Source organism: Ailuropoda melanoleuca, chromosome 1 (assembly GCF_002007445.2).
Source record: "Ailuropoda melanoleuca isolate Jingjing chromosome 1, ASM200744v2, whole genome shotgun sequence".
Taxonomy (NCBI): domain Eukaryota; kingdom Metazoa; phylum Chordata; class Mammalia; order Carnivora; family Ursidae; genus Ailuropoda; species Ailuropoda melanoleuca.
Genome location: NC_048218.1, coordinates 43,911,269 through 43,934,014, shown reverse-complemented (window position 1 = coordinate 43,934,014; position 22,746 = coordinate 43,911,269). Strand labels below are relative to the sequence as shown.

General features: G+C 37.5%; 1 protein-coding gene across 4 annotated transcripts; it reads right to left on the bottom strand.

Moving 5' to 3' along the window:
- Positions 1-503: 503 nt before the first annotated feature.
- On the bottom strand, positions 504-21,527 carry GPR15 (G protein-coupled receptor 15). 4 transcript variants are annotated; one of them, XR_002143928.2, is made up of 3 exons: positions 20,511-21,527; positions 10,649-10,812; positions 504-1,235 (listed from the first exon to the last, which is right to left on the bottom strand). XR_002143928.2 is itself a non-coding variant. In XM_034657186.1 (2 exons), the coding sequence occupies exons 1-2, from the start codon at positions 21,363-21,365 to the stop codon at positions 10,705-10,707; spliced, it is 963 nt and encodes a 320-aa protein (XP_034513077.1). In that variant the 5' UTR covers positions 21,366-21,527; the 3' UTR covers positions 10,438-10,704. The 4 variants fall into 4 exon arrangements, 3 of the variants coding, with proteins under 3 accessions (XP_034513077.1, XP_034513082.1, XP_011230998.1); XM_034657186.1 differs by lacking the exon at positions 504-1,235 and having other exon boundaries at positions 10,438-10,812; XM_034657191.1 differs by lacking the exon at positions 504-1,235 and having other exon boundaries at positions 10,655-10,809.
- Between the last annotated feature and the right edge of the window lie 1,219 nt (positions 21,528-22,746).

Genomic DNA, 22,746 nt, shown 5'->3' with positions numbered 1-22,746 from the left:
AAGAATCTGCCTGTGACCCGTTCAGTAAAAGAGATATTTTCTGAACTATTTGACCTAAAAATTGACAATAGGAGAATGGCATTCTTGTCCATTTAATTTTTTTTTGAAAATTTTATTTATTTGACAGAGAGACAGCCAGTGAGAGAGGGAACACAAGCAAGGGGAGTGGAAGAGGAAGAAGCAGGCTCCCAGCAGAGCAGGGAGTCCGATGTGGGGCTCGATCCCAGGACTCCGGGATCACGCCCTGAGCCAAAGGCAGACGCTTAACAATTGAGCCACCCAGGTGCCCCTTGTCCGTCTAATTTTATCTCCTTTGTATCTTCATGATGTGGGCTGCTTCTATGCAGAATTTCTACCAACATTGTCGGGGAGGTCCTGGGCTTTGAGGAGCTATTGAAAGTGAGCAGGAAAAAGGATAGAACAGCTGCTTTTAGGAATTGGCGTGTTTGGAGAGATCTACTTTCAGACAATGTATGAGTTTCCCAGGGCTGCTGTAACCGTGCTATAGGCTGGGTGGCTTAAGACAACGGAAATGTGTCCTCTCTCAGTTCTGGGGGACAGAAGTCTGAAAGCTAAGTGTCAGCAGGGCCATGCTCACCCTAAAGCCTCTAAGGAAGGGTCTGCTCTGTTCTCCCTCCCAGTTTCTGGTAGCTTCTCGCATTCCTTGGCTTGTAGATGCCATCTTCTCCCTCTCTTCCCATCGTGTTCCCTCTGTGTATGTCTGTGTCCAAATTTCCCCTTGGATAAGAACATCCGCTGGAATAGAGCCCACTCTAAAAACCTCATTTTAACTTGATTACCTCTGGGAAATTCCTGTCTTCAAACAAGGTCACATTCTAAGGGGCCAGCAGTTAGGACTTCAACACATCTTTTTTTATTTGGGGGAGGGGGCGCAGTTCATCCCATAATTCCATCTGTCAAAACTGGGAATGAAATAGCTACATAGCTACTCAAGCTTTCTGTGCTACTCGGAACCAAACGGGCTGATGGCCGCTTCTCACCGGCGTCTCCAGTGCCCACCCTGGCTTGGCGTGTGTTGCTTGCCACAAGTTAGGACACAACACTGTGTCTCCAGTGAGTGGTCTTGGGGTGTGTCCTGGCTGGGCTTGGTGTTTATGGTGTGTTCCCTCTGCCCTCGCTGAGTTTCACATGCAAGGGAGACACTGCCCGAAAAGCAATGACAGCGGTGTCTTTGGCAGGTACTCTCCATCAAGGGACGGGGGCTTCAGGCAGAGCTGCAAGCTATGAAAAATTACACAGCAGAAATCGTCACACATCTTTAGAAATTTGGTTATGAACTAGACTACTCTGTGTTTTGCAGTTATTCTTACCCAAAGTTGCTAAGGATGTCCTTTTTCTTTGAGATGAAGTTCGCTCCTTTCTCTAAAAAGTACCTAATGATAATAAGAAGGGTAATTCCTAATTATATAATCCTCTAGCTCTGTGAAAATGAGGTCCAACATTTCAAAGAAGTTTTGTATTTCTACACACGAGAGGATTCAAAAGTTATGGTATTATTTAAAGGACTATTGGAGCATTTTGATTCACTTAGCCATATTCCAATGTATGGAAACATTTGCTTTTCAGATCTGTAAAAGTAGAAACAGGTGGATTTGCAAACCAACATGGTGTCTCAAACATTTAAGACTTTCATTTCATAATGATCACCTGAGCAGCCCCAAGACTACTAGTTTGACTGTTACCAACGTTATTGCTACTAATGGCAGCTGATGCTTTTTGAGCACATGCTCTGTGCCAGGCACCGTTCCAAGTGCTTTGCCGTGTTTTGACTAATTTCACTTCCACAACAAGTCAGTGAGGTAGATACCATTCTCTATAGTTACATAAAGAAACTGAGGCACAGAGCCCAAGGTTACATGGTAAATGGCAGAGCCGGAAGTCAAATCTGGACTCAGACCTCTTAATCTTGCTCTTAATCACCAAACAAAAAATATTCTAGGGTGATACATTCCAATGTCTGAGCTACGGAAGACCAATTTTTTTTTTCCAATCTCCTGAAAAAAAGAAAAAGGAAAAAGTTTATGTAATTAAATACATTTGGGAACTACTGCAAACTACCACCCCTTCGTGTAGACTCATAATGTATGCTATATTAAAAGTTGTGAGAATTTTCCCAGAAAAGAAACCTGTATAACAGAATGTAAAATTGAAATTTCAACTAGGCATCAAGATAAAATAAATGTTAAATTCCCAAGTGAGTTGCTAAGTCGCCATGTGACATAATATCTGGAGACTTATTCCACAATTCTTGGATCCTTTCAGAGAATAGAGAGGTTTTCCTGAGATTTTCTTGAGGGACTGGTCACTTTGCTACGGTGTCCCCACCTTTAACCCTTGGGAAAGTTGCTGCCTCCTACACCAAGCCCAGTGGCTTCACTGGGACTACTTAAGGACATTAATGTGTGTTCCCATATGTCAGGGACACTGCAGACTGAGGTTGATTCCTTCCTTGGAAATGTAGATCCAAAAGTTGGCTTATTGGCATTTTGGTGGCCAATCTAAGAGCTTACTGCTGCATGGGGGCAAAGATACCTCACTGCTTCCCATAAGACAATGCAGAGGGTCGTAACCACTGTGGGGCCCCGCAGCTGGTGACTAGGGGCTAAATGGCGTGGACATCTGGAGGGAATGAGGAGTATCTCTCAAGTCTTGACAGTTGATGCTAGAGAGGTCTCCTAGGATGGAATGTCCAAATAACTTTCCAAATTGGCACATATGAGTCACCTTCAACATCTGCCATGCCCAAGGAATGTGAAGTCACTCAGGAAAGTAAGTACTATAATATAAGATGCTCAGTTAATTTTGAATTTCAGATGAACGATGAACAATTTTTATTATAAGTATATCCTATGCAATATTTGGGATATACTTATATTAAAAATTACTTGTTATTCATCTGAAATTCAAATTAACTAGGCATCCTATATTTTTATCTACAAAATCTGGCAAGCTTACCCCCACCCCACCTTTCCCCTAGCAGCTGTTGAGTAGGTGAATGGTGAGGGGAAGGAAAGAGCAGAAGTTTTTCTGTTTTCTGAATTAATACTATTTAAAGAGATTTAAAGATCTTCCCAAAGAATAAGTAGAAAAGTCATAGACCTGCTAAGGTCCTCAGGCATGGGCAGGGCATCATTGCCCTACTGAATAAATTTGAAAAGAATTGAATGAGAATAAAAAATTAAATTGTATTTTGAGTATTACCACAGATCTTCTTTGTTAGATGATCCAGGTCTATCTACTTGACTTTGTGTATTGAGCTGTTTCTCTTCAGGACTGTAATATCAACTTCTTTTGGAAGTTGTGCTCTTCAGAATAATTTTTTTATTGTCTTTTTAGTTTATTTCATCATGATAAATATACTCTTTAATCTCCATTTCCTATTTCTCCCATCCCCCACACCTGCCTCCCCCTGGTAACCATCAGTTTGTTCTCTATAGTTAAGAGTCTCTTTCTTGGTTTGTCACTTTCTCTTTTTTTTTTCTTTGCTCATTTGTTTTGTTTCTTAAATTCCACATATTAGTAAGATCATATGGTATTTGTCTTTCTCTGACTGACTTATTTTGTTCAGTATAATACTCTCTAACTCCATCCATGTCATTGCAAATGGCGAAATTTCATCCTTTTTATGGCTGCATAATATTCCATATATATATATATATATATATATATATATACACACACACACATATACACATACATACATATATATATATATATGTGTGTATAGGATATAACATATGGTTTAGTATATATACCACATCTTCTTTATCCATTCATCTGTTGATGAACACTTGGGCTGCTTCCATAGTTTACTATGGCAAATAGTGTTGCTATAAACATAGGGGTGCATGTATCCCTTTGAATTAGTGTTTTTGTATTTTGGGGGCAAATACCTAGTAGTGTAATTGCTAAATCATAGAGTTCTATTTTTAACTTTTTGAGGAACCTCCATACAGTTTTCCACAGTGGCTGCACCAATTTACATTCCACCAACAGTGCAAGAGGGTCCTTTTTTCTCCACACTCTCGCCAACACTTGTTTCTTGTATTTTTTATTCTAGTCATTCTTCAAAACACATTTTGAGAAATTCCACTTTGTTTTATAACTTTGTGGTATAATTAACTAAAGGGCTGTACTGGAGAATTTTAGCTAAACTTGCTGGGGGGCCACTATATTAACATATGCGGTCCCATAAGCTTTCAGGTTAAAGAAAACCCAATTCGGAGGGTCTTAAACAACAAGAGAAATGTTTAGGTGCAGGTGACTGGAAAGTCCAAATTAGGGAGGACTTCAGGATTGGTTGATCTAGCACCTCAGCCGTGCCAGTAAGGACACAGTTCATTTTGGTTTGTTTTGTGTTGCTTTGTTTTTCTGTCTTATCTCCTTACTGTCAACAATGTTAATTTTATTCCAGGACTGGATCGCTTGCTCTTAATAAGGTGGTTGCAAATTTCAACAGGGCCTGGGAGAGGAGAGAGCAATGTTGTCCTGGCATTCTGGATAGCCTGGTTGGCTGGTCACCTGCTTGCCCTGTGGTGCCTGTAGCCAGAGGATAGAAGTTACCAAGGACCTGAAGTTTATCCAGGCTTTTCCATGGGGCTGAGAGTGGGTTCAACTTTTACCAAAACACAGGAGCTGCATGGGAAAGAACAGATTGATGATTGCCTGGGGTAAGGGTAGAGCGTGAGAATGGATGCTGGGTCAACCAACAAATGTCCAGTAAGGCTGGGAATTTATGTTGCTGCCATTGACTGCGTGCAGGGGTGATACTCAAAACTGTCAACAGCCTGCACCCTCTTGGGCACCAGCCAGCCTGGCTCCCAAAGGCCTCTTGCATGCAGAGTGTTAACCCTTCAGTTGCTTGATGTTGCAGGGTCCAGGAGCTCCTTAGGAAGGTGACAGAGGGCTATGATAGATGGGCACCCAGAGGACTCAGGGTAGTAGCTATTTACCAGCTGAAACAGAAATACAACATTGTCTTAATTTAACAGTGTTTATAATTGTACCCATGTGTACTAGCTCAATGATTATTTTAAAAATTTTATTTATTTATTAGATAGAGAGCAAGAGAGAACAAGCAGGGGGAGCCACAGAGGGAGAGGGAGAGCAGGCTCCCCGCTGAGCAGGAAGCCCAACACGGGACTCGATCCCAGGACCCTGGGATCATGACCTGAGCCAAAGGCAGATGCTTAACTGATTGAGCCACCCAGGCACCCCTAGCTCAATGATCTTTTTTAAAAATGCAAAAAATTTTTGCTTGTAAGATTCTTCACTTAATTCTTTATTTGAAAAATGAGTGGATTAAATTAGATGATTTTACAACTCCTTTGACAGCAATGTTTGTGCTATATTCTATAAAATTTATATAAATAAGCCTTTAATTTTATCTGTCATGCACATTGTGATACATCTGCATTAACTAGAATATAGTAAACAGTTATGCATTTAAAATGCAGAGAACCAAATTTTCATTTAAAACTTGGCACATTAAATTTAACTGAATTAAGTCTGAATTTAACTAGATCTTTATGTTGAAATTTTCAAATGCACTATTTCTAAAGGCCACGAAGGGTTTCTTGTTTCTCATTTTCTGTGTTTTACAGTAAAACAAGGCGGGGGGCGGGGGGGGGAACAACCATTTAACACGTTAAAAACGATTAATGTTGTTTTGACCTTATCAGAAAGCAGAAAGGTACAAAAACAGAAGCGGCTAAAGAAAAATTAAGAGTTAAGATGGAAGCCATCCATTCATGTGAATATGGTTCAGTGGCTGAAGTAATTCTCTCATGGCCGCTGTTGGTGGGGTTACCCAAGGGTGGAGAGGTAGAGGGAGTAGCAGCCATAGGTCATTTCCTCTCCCACCGGGTCAGTGCCCTCAGGGCAGAGCTGGTGTGCGATTTTGAGAACGTGAGTTTTTCTGCAGGGCTTGGCCTGCCTGCTCTCTCACTCCCTGAGAAGCCTTCCCAACCTCGTAGGCCCTCAACTCGCCAGTGTTTTCAGATACAAAAAACCAGAGGGAAGGAATTTTTTTTTCCTAAAGTAAATGGAAAGTCAGTAACAGTGATGATCATTTTCCCCATTTCCCATCCTCCTCCTTGTCCCTTGTACCTCCCCACCCAGTCCCTTGCCCCAAAACAGACTTAATTATTCCAGAGGGCAGTGTTGTCTGTAGACACCAGAATTATAAGTGGGAAGAATATTATATCTATTTCCTATTTTTTTCCTACATAGAGACATGCGTAAAATGTTTGTGATATTTTGAATTTTTAGTCTGAGGAGCATTTAAAATATTTGCAGATCTATTTTTGCAGATTTCTGTACTTTAAGTCATCAAAATGTCAAAGCCAAGAAAGGTTTTGACTTTCAAAGAGAGAAATTTTTGACTATAGCCAATATTTTCTCCTATCTCCAGAGCAAAATCTATCCTGATTTAGTAGATCCATAGGTCCCCTCTCTCCATCTTTATACATAATTTCCAATAGAGTTTTAGGTATACACACAGCTCCATTAATTAATTCAGCTGAAAAATCTTACAGAGACTTTTTTTTTTAAAAGATTTTTTTTTTTTTTAAAGATTTTATTTTTATTTATTTGACAGAGATAGAGACAGCCAGTGAGAGAGGGAACACAAGCAGGGGGAGTGGGAGAGGAAGAAGCAGGCTCCCAGCAGAGAAGCCTGACGTGGGGCTCGATCCCTTAACGCCGGGATCACGCCCTGAGCCGAAGGCAGACGCTTAACCGCTGTGCCACCCAGGCGCCCCTAAAAGATTTTATTTGTTTATTTGACAGAGAGAGAGACAGCCAGCAAGAGAGGGAACACAAGCAGGGGGAGTGGGAGAGGAAGAAGCAGGCTCCCAGCGGAGGAGGGAGCCCGATGCAGGGATCATGACCTGGGCGGAAGGCAGACGCTTAATGACTGAGCCACCCAGGCGCCCCTTACAGAGATTTCTTTTTTTTTTTAATAATAATTTTTTATATTATGTTAGTCACCATACAGTACATCCCTAGTTTTTGATGTAAAGTTCCATGATTCATTACTTGTGTATAACACCCAGTGCACCATGTAATCCGTGCCCTCCTTACTACCCATCACCAGTCTATCCCATTCCCCCACCCCCCTCCCCTCTGAAGCCCTCAGTTTGTTTCCCAGAGTCCATAGTCTCTCATGGTTCATTCCCCCTTCTCTTTATCCCCCCTTTCTTTATCCCTTTCTTCTCCTACGGATCTTCCTACTTCTTACAGAGACTTCTAAGAAAACACGTAGAGTCACAGGGATAAGGATCATCTTATCTCTTTAAAGGTGTTTTTTTGTTACAGCTAACTAGAGCTAAATAATAAATGTATTATAATGTTTTGAACAAAATAGCTCTCAAATATAATTTATAAAATTTGCCACCCAGAGGATACATTAAATTTATTAACCATGAATAAAGACCCTGTTTTTTGAGTCTGCATATTTGGATATGTATATAGTCTGCCTAATATTTAATGTTATATATAGTTTACATATACTCCAACAGCAACTTGATAAACCTTGTCTCCACAATTCAATTATTTTAAATTAAAATGTGTTTTTGAGACATATACATACAACTGTGAGCATACAAGATTCATACAGAATTTAGAACAAAACAAACATTACTCTTATCACCTATAGAAGTTTGCTCATTTATTTAGTCCTCAGTAACCCCCAAGGAACAGTGTTACCCGCATTTCATAGGTGAGAATACTGAGCCAGAGAATGTCAATAACTTGTTCAAGCTTACACAGACTTCAGTAATGGTTTGTTGTGGTTTCTAAGTCATATTTTGCTGATTCTAAAGCCTTTGTTTTCCATTACATCACACCATGTTTTTTTCACTCCATCACTTGAAGGCATTCCTCATTTTAATTTTCTAGGGATGTACGTGAAAGGTTGAAAAGAGTAGGAAGGTGCAAATAAACTCTAATGATGACTACAACAGCAGCCATCACTGTAGTGCTGAGAATTATTACCTATTACCTGAGGTGTCATCGAGGACTTTTCTTTCTTTTTNTTTTTTAAAGATTTTATTTATTTATTTGACAGAGATAGAGACAGCCAGCGAGAGAGGGAACACAAGCAGGGGGAGTGGGAGAGGAAGAAGCAGGCTCACAGCAGAGGAGCCTGATGTGGGGCTCGATCCCAGAACGCCCGGATCACGCCCTGAGCCGAAGGCAGACGCTTAACCGCTGTGCCACCCAGGCGCCCCTGAGGACTTTTCTTAAGACAGCTAATCAAGATACTTCTCAAAGACACATTTTTACAATTCCCTGCTTAACATATGACTTTAGCAGTCTGAATATGCGCAAAACGCTTGTTATTCTAATGTATAACATGCTCCATCTTTGACATGTCTGAAAGTATTTTCCAAAAGGGTTCTTTAACCCTAGAAATTTATATTATCTTAAAATTTTTTCCTTTATATGTTACTTCAAGTTTGCGGAGAAGCAGACCTCAAGAATAGGAAAGAGATTTATTGAGAGAAGAAGCTAGAGAGGCTGGAGAGAAAGCTTCAGATGGAAAAGGAGCTCTGACCACTGTGGAAAAAGAGAGAAAAGGAAGGAGGACTGGATAGGTTTTCTCATGGGCTGGTTTATGGATTAAGTGTGATAACATATGTGAATCATTTAACAGTTCCTTGGCACTAAATGAATACTTCATAAACATAGATCTCATTCTTAATCTCCATTTTAAAAAATCATTGTGATAGGGGCACCTGGGTGGCACAGGGGTTAAGCGTCTGCCTTCGGCTTAGGGCGTGATCCCGGCGTTCTGGGATCAAGCCCCACATCAGGCTCCTCTGCTGTGAGCCTGCTTCTTCCTCTCCCACTCCCCCTGCTTGTGTTCCCTCTCTCGCTGGCTGTCTCTATCTCTGTCAAATAAATAAATAAAATCTTTAAAAAAAATAATTGTGATAGAACTATAGATACTTGTGTTTTTTTAAATTTCATTAATTTATTTGAGAGAGAGAATGAGAGAGAGAGAGCACACTCACGAGCAGGGAGCCTGATGCTGGGCTCAATCCCAAGACCTAGGATCGTGACCTGAGCTGAGGGCAGACACTTAACTGACTGAGCCACCCTGGTACACCAAGAACTGTAGATATTTGTTACAAGTCATCTGCCCTGTGCATTTTTTTGGTAACAGAGCTGTACTGTTACAATGGAAAACTGATGTCAGGCCAGGGGTTCTCCTTCCTTGAGTGCTTAGCAAACAATGTTTAGACATCCTGAAAGCTGGCAAAGTTTCTAGGTAAGTCCAAGTGACAGAGAAAAACGTTAAAAGTCAGCATTCTTCATCGTATGATTGCTCAATTAAAAAAATCATTACTTTTATTTTAGTAATCTTTCACTTGGAAATATTTGCACTTTTTGAGAAATATGTTGTTTGAAAATATTTTAAAATAGAGCATTTGGACTAAATGGTAAAACTCATAGTCATCTGTTATCTAACCAATTCTAATTTGCGCTTAATTGAAAAGTTGAAATATTTTAAAATGAGATTAAAAAAACTGCATCTATATACACAAACTAGCCTGACCTTTGACTTAATGGACAAACCAATTTAGTAAAAGTAAATTGGAAGCCTTGAACCAAACAATGAGTTGCTGCACTTGATATGAGAGCAAATACGATTTGGTTGAGTTTTATTAAGGCTTTGTCCAAAGTTAAATAATTCCAAAGTTACAGATATTAAATTTAAAACTGAACATGACATTTAAAAAAATCCTATTTTGACTTGAGAGGAAGAGGCAAAATTGTGCTGAAATATTAATGCGTGCTTTATGCCACATGTGACATTTATTTTAGCATCCTTTATCTTAAAGTTTAAGAAATACATATTCATTAAAAAATGTAAAACATTCATAAAAATATTTGAAATTAAAATTAAAATTGTCTTTGGTTCTACCACCTAAAACAACTATTGTTGACATTTGAATATACTTCCAAAATAAAGCAAGCTGAGATAATTATTCTCAAAAATATATGTATTTATAAAATAAACAGCAGGTTTAGTACTTGAATACTATGCTCTCTTATTCTTAAAAATTATGTTTCCTTTTCTCCTTGATTGTGGTCATTGGATTATTGACTTTATTATCATCTTACTTCAGAACATTCTTAACTGCCCCTCCTAAAAATGTTGCATGGAAAACATTATTTCTTATTTAAAGTAAATTTAAATCAAGATTTTACATGTTTGGGGCAGTATATAATGTTCCTAATTTGAAAAACCCCTATGTTTTTTTAAAGCTCCATTTGGAATTCCTTAGTAATATTAGGGAGTCATTTGTACAAATTTTTACGTATGCTCTCTGAAAAGTATAAATGAGGTTCCTAGAGGACAAGAGTCATGTCTATTGAAATTCTTCTGCACGTAGAGCAGTGAGTGCAGCTTTTTGTCATAACAAACAGCATTTCATAAGAGAGATGGTAAAAACTTTCCGTGTCTGATACCAGTTCTGATGACATAACCCATAGGCACACAGTCTATAGTGGGAACTTTGGCAATGGATTTATCTTTTCTTCTTGCCTGGAAATATCATAAGAAATCTGCGACTAGAAAAAATTTGAGAAAGAAAGAAAATGAGACTATAATTCTTACCTAGTATGTGTATGCTCTGTAAAAAAAAAAAAATGTTTTCCTGTGAGGTCACTGTCTTAGATGCTATTGTCCTTTAATGTGGGGTTGGGGAGGAAAAGAGACAGCTGTCCCTTCCTTACGTGCAGCAAACGTTGGATTGTCCATATCAGATTTTTCATGACCTGCTGGAAAGGATAGAAGATGTCATTTCTAATGAATTACAATTAAGGGATCACATTACAGGGAAACGTGTTACAAGAAAATATTATTCTTTCGAGATTGTATTTTCAATAAAGTGGACTTCCTCTTCCCTTGAGCAGTATCTTCATTATGTTAGCCATAAAAGGGCAAAGGGTTTGGTGATTTGAGATATTTGCATTAGAAAAAATAAGAAATAGAGTTTGAATTTGAAAAGTAATGAGAGATAGAAAGAATAAACTAAAAGAAAGGAAGGGTGTGGTGTTAACAGAATCTGTTAAAGAATCTGGGAATCAGAGGAAACAAATATGAAGTAGAAAAAGCATGAGTTTTGGAATCACATAGGTAGGCCTGGGTTTCACAGAAACCAAGTTTCATTTTTGGTCCAGTTCGTTAAGAATGATGTGAAATCTGATAACTTTGAATCCAATTTCCTTTATCTGTAAAATGGAGCTGTTTCTCAACAGTCACTTGTCAAGATCTTTTTTTGTTGTTGTTTTTTTAAAGATTTTATTATTTATTTGAGAGAGAGAGAGTGAGAGAGAGAGAGCATGAGCAGGGCGAGGGGCAGAGAGAGAAGCAGACTTCCCACTGAGCAGGAAGTCTGACGTGGGACTTGATCCCAGGATCATGACCTGAACTGAAGGCAGACACTTAACCGACTGAGCCACCAGGCGCCCCTCATTGAGCCTTAATGTGTACCAGATACTCTGCCAAACTCCTTATATTCTCACTTTAATTAATTAGAACTGGCGTGATCTAAGGCGAGTATAACTGTCCCCATTCTATGGAGAGAAACAGACTCAAGAATGTTAAGAAACTTGCTCACCTTTCATAGATAATAGATGGCAAGTTTGGATCTGTGTCCTTTGGCCACAATGCTATATCACCTTCCCCGTGGTTCTTGCTATACCATAATGAATATTATAAGCTAATGATTTAAATGTTTTCTATCGTGGTATTTGAGTTAGCTCTGCTCTTCCCAGGTCATGCCAGAAACAGACTATTAAATGCTGTGGCGTTTTCCTTAGTTTTTATGGAGTTTATGGAGTTTATCTTGCAATTACTTAACCCATAATACTATTCTCATTTCCTCTCGGAAGTGCAGAGTCATATACGTTATTTACTATCTAATATGGAATATAGGTTTGGAGTTTGTGAAAAGGCTTACAGTATCCTGGCAACAGCTGGAGGAACTCTTGACTATCACATGGTTATAACTGCAAATCACTATTTTTTATTGTATTGGGTTTGCACAGAAGAAAAACCTTCCGTTTAAACAGGAAATCAGTGAGAAAGAACTGAGTAGGAATTAAGTAAGAGTTACTATACCAATTACTTCTCCAATCATAATACAACCAGAATGACCTAAAAAGTTAAACGAGTGTCAAGATGCGTGTCCCCAAATGAAGCGTAACTGGTTCAGGTTTCCAGGCCCTCAAAGTTACAACGTATTAGAAGCAAAAGAAGTAAAATTTAAAAATTAGAATATTTAACATTTGTAAAAATTCTTCATTTAAATGTTAGCCAAAGGTGTGATGTTCCTCGAGTGTTCAGTTTAGTTCAATAACCATGAGGGCCTGATTTGGAACAAGGATATAGACATACAAAAATGAAAGCATGGCTCTCCCCCTCACCCTAGGCAGGGGACAGACCACCAATGACTCCATAGGCAGGTTGCAGTGCTGCTGTGCTACGGGAGGATGCTGGGAAATGGGGAATGAATGCTGGAATGGTCAACCCCTCATCACCATTTAAACATTTTAAACATGTAACAGCTCTGAAATTGTTGCTCTTAAGGAATCAGGTTCCTGTACAGGTAGCAGAAACGCCCTCCTGAAAAGAATCATTAGATTATTAGGGAAGTTTCAAGGCCAACGTAGGGGTTATACTCAGAAATCAGAAATATAGTACAAGGAAGAATTGGAGGACCTATGATGCAGAATTGATGTTTTACAACAAATTTACTTTTTAGCTACTATTTTTACCTGTGTACTTCATTTAAAATAGTTGAACTAGATTCAGCTTTTTTTCTTTCCACAAAATTAATACATATTGTTTTTGGAAAATATAAGGAATAACAAAAATGAAAATCACCCGTTACCTCACTACATAGTGGGGAACAAAGTTAACATTCTGCTGTATAGGGTTCTGGAATTCCTGTATTCTTATATAAATGAAATAGTCACGAACATGTGATTATTCTTTAGATACTCTTTTGTAGCCTGGTCTTTTTTTAACTTAATTCCATTTAATTTATTATGAAGAATTTTTGTTCATGTCAGTACATGGTACAGTACTTTTAAAGGCTATGTAGTCTTCCATTGTAAGTATGTATAGGAACCTTAATTTATTCAGTTATTTCTCTATCAGTGGACATTTAGGTTATTTTCACTTTTCTACTTTTGCAAACAATGCTGAAATAAAAATGCATGCAGATATATTTTTGCACAGGGCCATAATTACATACACAATTACATTCCATGATTACATTAACATCCTAGAAGTGGAATTGCTTTTTATACATGTTTCTAAATTTTCTCTAGCTTATCAACTTACACTCGTCGACAGTCCAAGAAGTCTTGCCCGCACCTCACATCTCCAATCCTGGTCAACCTCAGTACTTAACATTTAAATCTTTGCCCATTTAATAGGTAAAAATTGTATTTTGTTATTTTAATTTGGCAGTCTTTGATTATCATGCTAAATATTTTCCTAAGTTTATTGGTAGTATTTTTTTCTATGTTTGAATTATAGAATTGACATTGTTGTTGTTTATAATCCTGAGCACCGTATAAGAGGTGCAATTCTGCATTTACTTTTTTTCAATTCTTTACTAATTTTCTAATTTTAAACTTTTTATTAATGCACATGAGTCAGGTCACTGCATGACATCTTTTTCATTAAGATAGAGTAGCCTTCTCCATCTACCTTTACTTGGTCTGAATCTGTTTTTTTTTTTTTTTTCTTTTTTCCTTTTGCTTTAAACATGAAACCACAGGTCAGGTTTCATTTCTCAGTTGCCACATCTCCACCTGAGTTGTCAGTTTTGTTTTTGGTCTAAAAGGAAGGGTAAGTGAGAGGGCATCTCATTAAATCAATGTCTTTGGGCAAGATTTGTATAGAGTTATCTATTTTGCATATCTTATTTTAGTTTGTCATTTGAAAATAAATTTAAGCCTAATACTATTCAATATGCATTCTCATGTTTATATAATCATTTACTTCTGAGAATCTTTAAAAACAGTGAAGGTATTTTTATTTGGGATGCCAATATGAACATTTCTTTAAAAATGTGACAATATTTAGGAAACCACCATCTCAAAATGGCAGTTACATGAAGTGACTTTTATAAGGACTGTTCATGGGCCTTTCCATAAACATTGGAAAAGATCAAAGAAAGCAATTGGACTTGTCTTTTTTTTTTTTTTTCCTGTCTCATAAGCTCTTCTTGGGCATTAGTACTTCATTCCTTGGTTCAGAAAAAACAAGAAACTATGGGGATTATAAATTTCATGAAGAAACCAGTTCTACTTTCACACTCTTTAAATCCCACGGAGTCTATTAGTGCTGTATATATATATATAGTAGATGACTGTGGGAACAGGCTATTTATTCCACCTTTTAATAGGGAATTATAATCCATTTATATTTTTGTTGTGACTGTTGATATATTTACATATGCCATTTTACTTTATATTTCCTATTTACTGTATGTTTCCTTTGCTTTGTTTTCTTCTTTCTTGCACTCTGTCAAGTACTTTAGACTGAATATTAGCAACAAGATTCAATAGATACTTATCAATTGCATTTGTACACCATGTGTTTGTGTATTTGTGTGTGTGTGTGTGTGTGTGTGTGTGTATGAGAGAGAGACAGAGAAAAAGAGAAGTTTTATAAGTGACTGCTAAATGCCTGTTTTGGGATCCGTCAGTTATAATAACAAATTTTGGGCTACCATGGTGCATTGTGTACAATAGACACTCTGCAAGAACAGTGGGAGTTTTTTGAGTTATTGACTGTTTTCAAGGAGCTCCACAAGCCTATGGCATAAAAGGCATAAATTTAAACCACTGACCTATGATGTAATGAGCAATAAATGCCCTGTTGGGTGAGGTCAAACATACAGAATTGACCTTTCAATTCTGCTTTACACGTCATACAGTAGCTCTGAACAGGTTACACTGTATTAAATTCATATATAGTAAATGATTCTAGAATTTGCAAATTTAGAGATTTGTGAAGGTTTTGCAATGCAAAGTTCGTAAATACTTGCTGACCTCCAAAAAGAAAAAGAGCAGAGTTGCTTGTTGAAGACTCTGCCCCAGAAAATTTTTTAAAAATTAAAAATAGTCTTTAGTCACATATATTGTTTGATGCATAACATTTTATTTGATCTAAGAACATCACAAGAATATTTATATCTTCTGCCTTGTATGTAATTAAGAGCAAATGGAAGGATGAATTTATACAGTATAGATCATAAAGTTTTCTAGCAGGGAGAACCATTCATATTTCATTTTGAACTAACGGTAATATGGAAATGAAATCTTTCCAATCAGAACGGTAGGAGCTAGCAGATAAAAATGTCTTGTCCCATCAGTGTTGACATCATGAAGTACTCGTAGATGAAGTCTAACTCTTGTTAACATGGCAGTGATAGGAAAGTAGCTAATTATTAAATCTTCTTAAGTAGCAAATAAGAAAGTCACTGAATGATGTCGGATTGATGATATCCTTTACTAGGTCTGTAGAGCATTATAAAAATATTATGAACATTGTATCATATATTCTCTAAATGGGTGACTTAAGTTAACTACAGTTTAACTTAATCATATGTGGTCAACTCAAACAACTTCTACCATAATTTAAAAGTACCTTTGGATCTTAGAAATTTGTTACTCACATACTTAAACCAAGAACTTTGTAGTTTAATAAGATTGGTCAACAAACAGAATACCTCCCCCTACTTTGAGATTAGTAAAGGGACATTTCATGTGAGTTTATATTTTACTATGAGTTAACTTGCCATAGAGCCTTCACTTCATTAACAATTTGACTCATTGGATATTTTAAGTAGGTTTGTTTGTTTTCTTTTCAGTGTTGCAGGATGCAGTCTTAGGATGCAATTCCCATTTTTAAAATACGATTAAGAAATGTGCATCTACTAAGGAGGTGACAAAGACAATGAGAAGCGACAAGAGTAACTCATTCTAAGGTGGGTTTTCATATCTGCAGTATAAAATCAGGTCACTGGTACTATTGTTTCTCCCTGTACACATATGTAAAGTCTAATCATAATTGTTTACTCATAGACTTGGTAAAAACAAAGAATGTTGACTCAAAGAAAAGAATCTAAAACAAAAATTGGCATTTGCAATGAACCATCCAATCCATACCAGTCTCTGTGGAAGGCAAAATCCAGTAACTGTTTACAAATATTCTGATGGTTGGAATTATTCTCTTGCTTTTTCTCCTGGCACTTCCTTTTCTCCTGTGCTGGAGACCATCATCTTGATAGCTGGCTACACCAGTGGCTCTTTTACAGGTAAATTTGTAATTGTTTTACTATTGCTTAAATTCTTTGAATGAGCTCTGCAGGAAAACTGACGCTTACTGTTCATTGTGGCACGCACACCTGACAAGTCATTTCTCACTTTTGAGATTGCCAGGGGGTATAGAGAATGATTGAAGGAGTCAAGATGAATCATAGGAGAAGAGTTCTTTCACTCAGCTCACCATCATCCTGTGCATTTCTGCATCTATTTAAAAAACTAACTTGTGACCCCTAGTAACATTCCACCTTCAGTCACGCACATAGATTTCCTTTAAGATCGTTACTGTTACTAGTGTTAGTCTCACTCAGAGGCGATTTTGACTCGTTAGAGTGGACAAATTATGGGACTCCCAGAAACATCAGGTTAGTTTTAGTCTTTCAGTATGGCCCAAATGGAGTGTTTGCGACTCTGTGCACCTTGAGTACCTCGATTTAAAAATTAATTAGAAGTTCTTTGACAACATCTTGTACAGACTTTCTTGGAGAGCTTTTCTGTGGTAAGTTCAAGAAAAATTGCTTGAGAAATGCTTGGGAGATGACTATCCTTTTATATTTGTAATTAAAATCCTGGCAGTAGCTTTGGACCGCTTAGACAAATCACAACAAATAAAGTTACTCTGCAGTGATTTCCTCATATATTTACTCTTATCAAGTTTTATTTTGTTTTTCTAACTTTAGATATAACTGGCAAGACATGCTTGTTAGGATGTCAGATTAATTTTCTAGAAAAATTCATGGCATTATGTATTGATTTATTTTAATAATGACACGAAATTGCCACCAAGTAGCCCTTAGAGTAGTTTGAGATAATAAAAATCTTGATAAGCTATGTTTCTACATGTATCTGTATGTATATATGTATATAAACAAATTTGTATTGAAAATGTGGAAATATTATGGTTTAGAAATATGTAAAATGGGACCTGACCATATAATTTATAATAAACCTTGTAATGCTATTATAATGCAAATTACATTTCCTACCAGAGGAATCCGTATGACATACAAACTTAATCAAATTTCGAACTTTTTACTCTCAGAGTTATTCCATCTGTAAAATTATGTCTATTTTTCCTTCCATCATTGGGACATTATGAATGTACAATACGCTGAGATTTTCTTATGTACAAAATTAGCATATCTACTTGAGGTATTAAAAAGTACAAGAATATATTTTTCTTCGATGTTATTTTACATATTCCCGGAAAAAGCTAAAGGGATGAAACAGAAGTAAGATGGATTCTTAATATTTGTTAAATGAGAGTGATTATCACTTGATATTCCAGTTTGGAAATTTTATTTTATTTTACTTTTAAGATTTTACTTATTTATTTGAGTGATAGAGAGAGTGCACACAGGAGCAGGGGACTTGGGGAGGTGTAGGGAAGGAGGCAGAGGGAGAGGGAGAAGTAGACTCCTCACTGAGCAGGGAGCCCAACCTGGGGCTTGATCCCATAACCCCTAGATCATGACCTGAGCTGAAGGCAGACACTCAACTGACTGAGCCACCCAGGAACCCTTCTAGTTTGGAAATTTTAAAGCAAATCTTAATAATTAAGAGTAGAAACTCAATAGCTTTATATAATAATTTTTAACTCAAGATTTTAAAATACCTTTATATTTATGAGTCTTATAATATTGTTGAGAATTCTATAGACATAGATATTAGCAACTACCCTTAGGTATGAAAAATTAAAATGATTTGTTCAATGACCCAACATTAAGGATGAAACTGAATCTAATAACCCAATTTTTTTCTTTTCCTTACAAATACTTTACATGATTGATTGAGCTATTTTTTTAAAGTAGCATTTCTCAAGGACACTTATTTTCCTGATTAGTAATAGTGCTTTTGCTGATTTGTTTTTAAAAAGTAGATGTCTTCTACCTTCTATATTTTGTTTTTGTTTAACATTTGGAGATAATTTTAATTATTTTGAGTTCAGTTTTGACATTTTCCAAGAAAACTTATTTCTTGGGGCGCCTGGGTGGCTCAGTCATTAAGCGTCTGCCTTCTGCTCAGGGGGTGATCCCAGGGTCCTGGGATCAAGCCCCACATCGGGCTCCTCCGCTGGGAGCCTGCTTCTTCCTCTCCCACTCCCCCTGCTTGTGTTCCCTCTCTCGCTGGCTGTCTCTTTCTGTCAAATAAATAAATAAATAAAATCTTTAAAAAAAAAGAAAAGAAAAGAAAACTTATTTCTCATGATTTATAGTCCTTTTTTCTTTATTTATGACAAAGTATTGAAAGGCTGTTATAATATCAATATTATAGTAATGTGTTGATAGAAATTAATACAATATAGAATACTTAAATAAGGAAATTATATTTTTATTTAATAAAAGTTTAAGAGAAATTAACAAATTAACCAATTTATAAAACCAAAACTGTATTTTCAACTTCCAAATAGATTATTAGAATATGCCCAATATGAGATTTCTCTTAATGTGAAAGATACATGGGATGAACTTGAATTATTTGATCTCTGAAAAGATTATAAGGTTTCTCTAATGTTCAAACCTAATATTTAGAAGTAAAATAGTAATTCATTTGAGTCAACACCAGAGGTCAAAACATAACCCACTTTCTCTTGAATCAAAAGATGTTTACAATAGTATGTTTTCTGCAGCAAAGCCTTTTGTGGTTGCTGCTAATTACATGTTTTTCACTTCAAAGTCTTTGAAAGGAATATAGGTACAAGTAGACTGAATAAATATTTATTAGGTGAAAGAATTCAGGAAAGTCTCTGGGTTTGGAAAACTGTATATATGTAAAATGACAGTAACATCTTCGTTATGGAATTTTAACTTCAGCTGAATACATAGCATCCTGTCTTCCTATATATTACTGAATCAAGTCTTGAAATTATATACACCAAGCAGATGATGCTGTAGGGAATGTGTAGCACTAACATTTTAATTAAAATACAAAATGATAATCCACAGGATGCTGTAGCTAAGCATTTGATGATCTCTAATTATATTAGCAGTAACATTCTCATTTGATAACTAAATAACTGGGCAATTAAAAACATGTAATTAAAGCAAAGTCATATCCTAATTTATGAAGTCAAGGAAAACAAAAGAGCATAGTAAAACCCTAAGGAAAAATGGTTACTATAACATTATAATGAGATATATTTTTACTAATATAACATACAAGGAAAATAAAGGTCAAACTTTGCCCAATGCTCCCTTGTTAAAATACTCTAGAAGACCAGGTGATAAATTAAGTCCTGAATCACAAACACAATACAGAATGATTTTATCCCCATGAGTTTTTTGCCAGTCCAAAGTTATTGTGAATGGCAAAGAGTGAAAGATAACATTGGAAGACAGTAAAGAATCACTATACAAACTTTTAAAGATTAAGGCCAAACTCTTACTTTGTTAGTAACAATTAATTACAGGGCACAGGTATATTTTTTGCTACTGCATTGTTACCACATTTCTCACCAGATGAATGTGGGCAGAATCTTTTAGATGTAGCCCAATTGGAGCCCAATATGAAGGGTGGTGTGGATTAAGGTTCTTGAGAGACTACAAGGACTGAATATGCATAAGCAATCATGAAGAAAGGAACTGGCCCAAGTGGAGCCTTTATGTCAGAGTTCAAGGACCGTAAGAGTTGTTATTCTGCCTGGTGAACTTGATTGACAAGAGTTGAAGAAGGTCACTCAGCCAAAAAAAACCCGAAAAAACAAAAAACAAAAAACCCAAACCAGCATACGACCCAATCATACCCATGAACACAGGGACTTTTCAGTCATCTCTCTAAAATTGAGCTCTTCCTTGTATTTATGAAGCACTCTGAATGGTATCAGCAATACTTTTCCTCTTTCTTTGTTGCTGACACAAATTAACTCTCCAGTCTACCAAGACCTCGAAATGTCACAGTCCCTTTCAGAGTGACACAGACCTCTTCCTCCTTCTGGCAAAATCCTCTACATGAATGAAGTTGGAGAGAGCCTTAGTGAGGTGACTATCTGATGTCTCCGTGCTGCTCCCAAAGTCATAGTTTTTGACGCAAGGGCACAGGCAGCGCACGATGGCCCGGCGGATGTAGCTGTCAAAGATATAGTAAATGAAAGGGTTGACGCAGCTGTTGGCAAATGCCAAAGGCCCACTCACCTCCATGCCCAGCTGGAGAAAAGCTGAGGAAAAGTAGACTTCTTGCTGCAGCCCAGAGACAATGGCCAGGAGCTTGAAAGTATTGAAGGGCAGCCAGGAAAAGACAAAGGCTGCCACGACAATAAAGATGATCTTTATGGATTTCCTCAGCTTTCTGTTATGTTTTCCCGAGTGTTGGTAATGCGCACACAGCCTCCTTGTGATGCAACAGTAGCAGGTCACAATGCTCACCAAAGGGACAAAGAAAGTAAAAATTAAGGCCACCAGGGCCCAAGTCAGTTTCATTGACGTAGCCCTCTTCTCTGCACAGTATGGCTTATCATCAATCAGGGTGAGTTCCCTGGACAGAAGAGTAGGCAAACCCAAAAGGCAGGAGGTAAACCAGACACTGGCACAGACTCCATATGCACAGTCTCTCCTCCTGAATTTCCTGGACATGGCTGGACACACGATGGCCAGGTAGCGGTCCACACTCATGCAGGTGAGCAAGAAGACACTGCAGTGCATGTTGACTGAGATCATGTAGGAGCTGCCTTTGCACAGGAAAGCCCCTGTCCTCCACAGTCCTAAAGATGCTTCTTTATCCACCCAGAGAGGCAACGTGATGAGAAAAATGAAGTCAGACACGGCCAGGTTGATGATGAAGATGTCAATGAGTCTTCGGCTGCCCTGTTTGAAGTGCAAGGCACTCATGAGGACGAGGTTCCCCAACACTCCAGTCAGGAACACAGCTGTGTAAAAGACTGGAAGGAAGACCGCCGTATAAGGAACGTGGGAGTGGGTGTCCTCAAGATCAGGATTTTTGCTGGTAGCATAGAAATAATCCAAATAAACCGAGGTTGCTTCTGGGTCCATCGCTAAGGATCAGTTGCCAAATCTGGTATTTACTTCTCTAGGAAGTTTTTGTATAAATTTTTGAAGTCACAAGGTGGCTTCTTTTATATTGTGGCTGCCTCTTCCCCACCACCCGCACCACCCCACCCCTTAAAAGATTTTGGGACAAGCATAAAAACAGAGATTAAAAAAATGCAGTTTCTACCAATCCTCAGAAAGGGTCTACAAGGAACACCACCCTGATTGGTGTTTGGTGGTTGTGGTTGTGGTTTTCTTTATTTGCATTTGCCCTGGAGACTGAGGTGCTTTTTGACTTCTGTCTTGAAGATATTGTTTGTTTCTTTAAATCCAGGAATTAAAAAACACATTAACTTTTTTCCCCTTACCTGCCTTAAAGGTATCCTTTTCTCTTCTGACACTGACGAGCCTTTTGATCTAACTTTCTGTTGCACACCCAAGATGCTACTTTTAGATTTTTAAGGTGATGATGACAAAAATACTCCTTTTATTTACATCAAAGTGAGGAAAACAGTCTTTCACTGCAGAAAGAGTGAACTGATAATTCCCCAAATCATACCAGTCCACATTTGCTGCAAACATAATGATTCCAATAAGGGTATGAGATTCTTTCCACTTATTAGGCTCTCTCAGTTCATATATAATTAATCCTGTTTTATTCAATAAGTCTTAACAAATCCTCCAGAGCCTGGGAACATGTCTTGTGCTATTGTTATTATCATTTGTAAAAATTTTCCGCTGTCGTTAGCACAGTACCTTGCACATGGGAGGTGCTTTGGAAATGCTAGTTTATTTGAATTAATTAGGAAAACTCTTTCGTGATCCAGTATAACTAGCAAGTATGTATTCATTGGGGTTCAACTGTAGGCATTTTTGTTAGTTTTGTAGCTTACAGGCACAGGTTTAAAAATTGCCATTTTTACGCTCTTATCTGCTATTGTAGTTCAACCAAAGAAGTTCCCTTTTATTAGAGTTAAAATCCTTGATTAGGAGATTTGCTTCCTACTAATCTTCGAATAACTATCTTTCAGCAGACTCTAGGTCTCCTCTGATCTTCTCTTCTTCATACCTCGTAGCAGTGATTTTAGCTTTTGAACTGTGACTTTTTTTAAGTACCTCCACACATCAGTGAGCTTCACTTCGGGGGTTATTGACCTAGCAAGAGGCAGACCTCTAGTCAGTGATATTATGATGGAGTTGCTGATACGGGCAATGATAAAAGAAAGATTTGGGTTTCCTTCAAAACACTTGAGAAACACGCCAACATCAGAAAGGATCCTATCCTAGTCTTCTCTCACATATTCCTTTTTCTATTAGGAAAACTACAATGAAATCTAAATTCTGAAACCGACTCCATTCATTTCCATTTTTTACTGGCCAATGT

What these genes read in the sequence shown, in the direction of transcription:
- GPR15 (XM_011232696.3), bottom strand. Translation starts at nt 21,365, where the DNA reads ATGGACCCAGAAGCAACCTCGGTTTATTTGGATTATTTCTATGCTACC.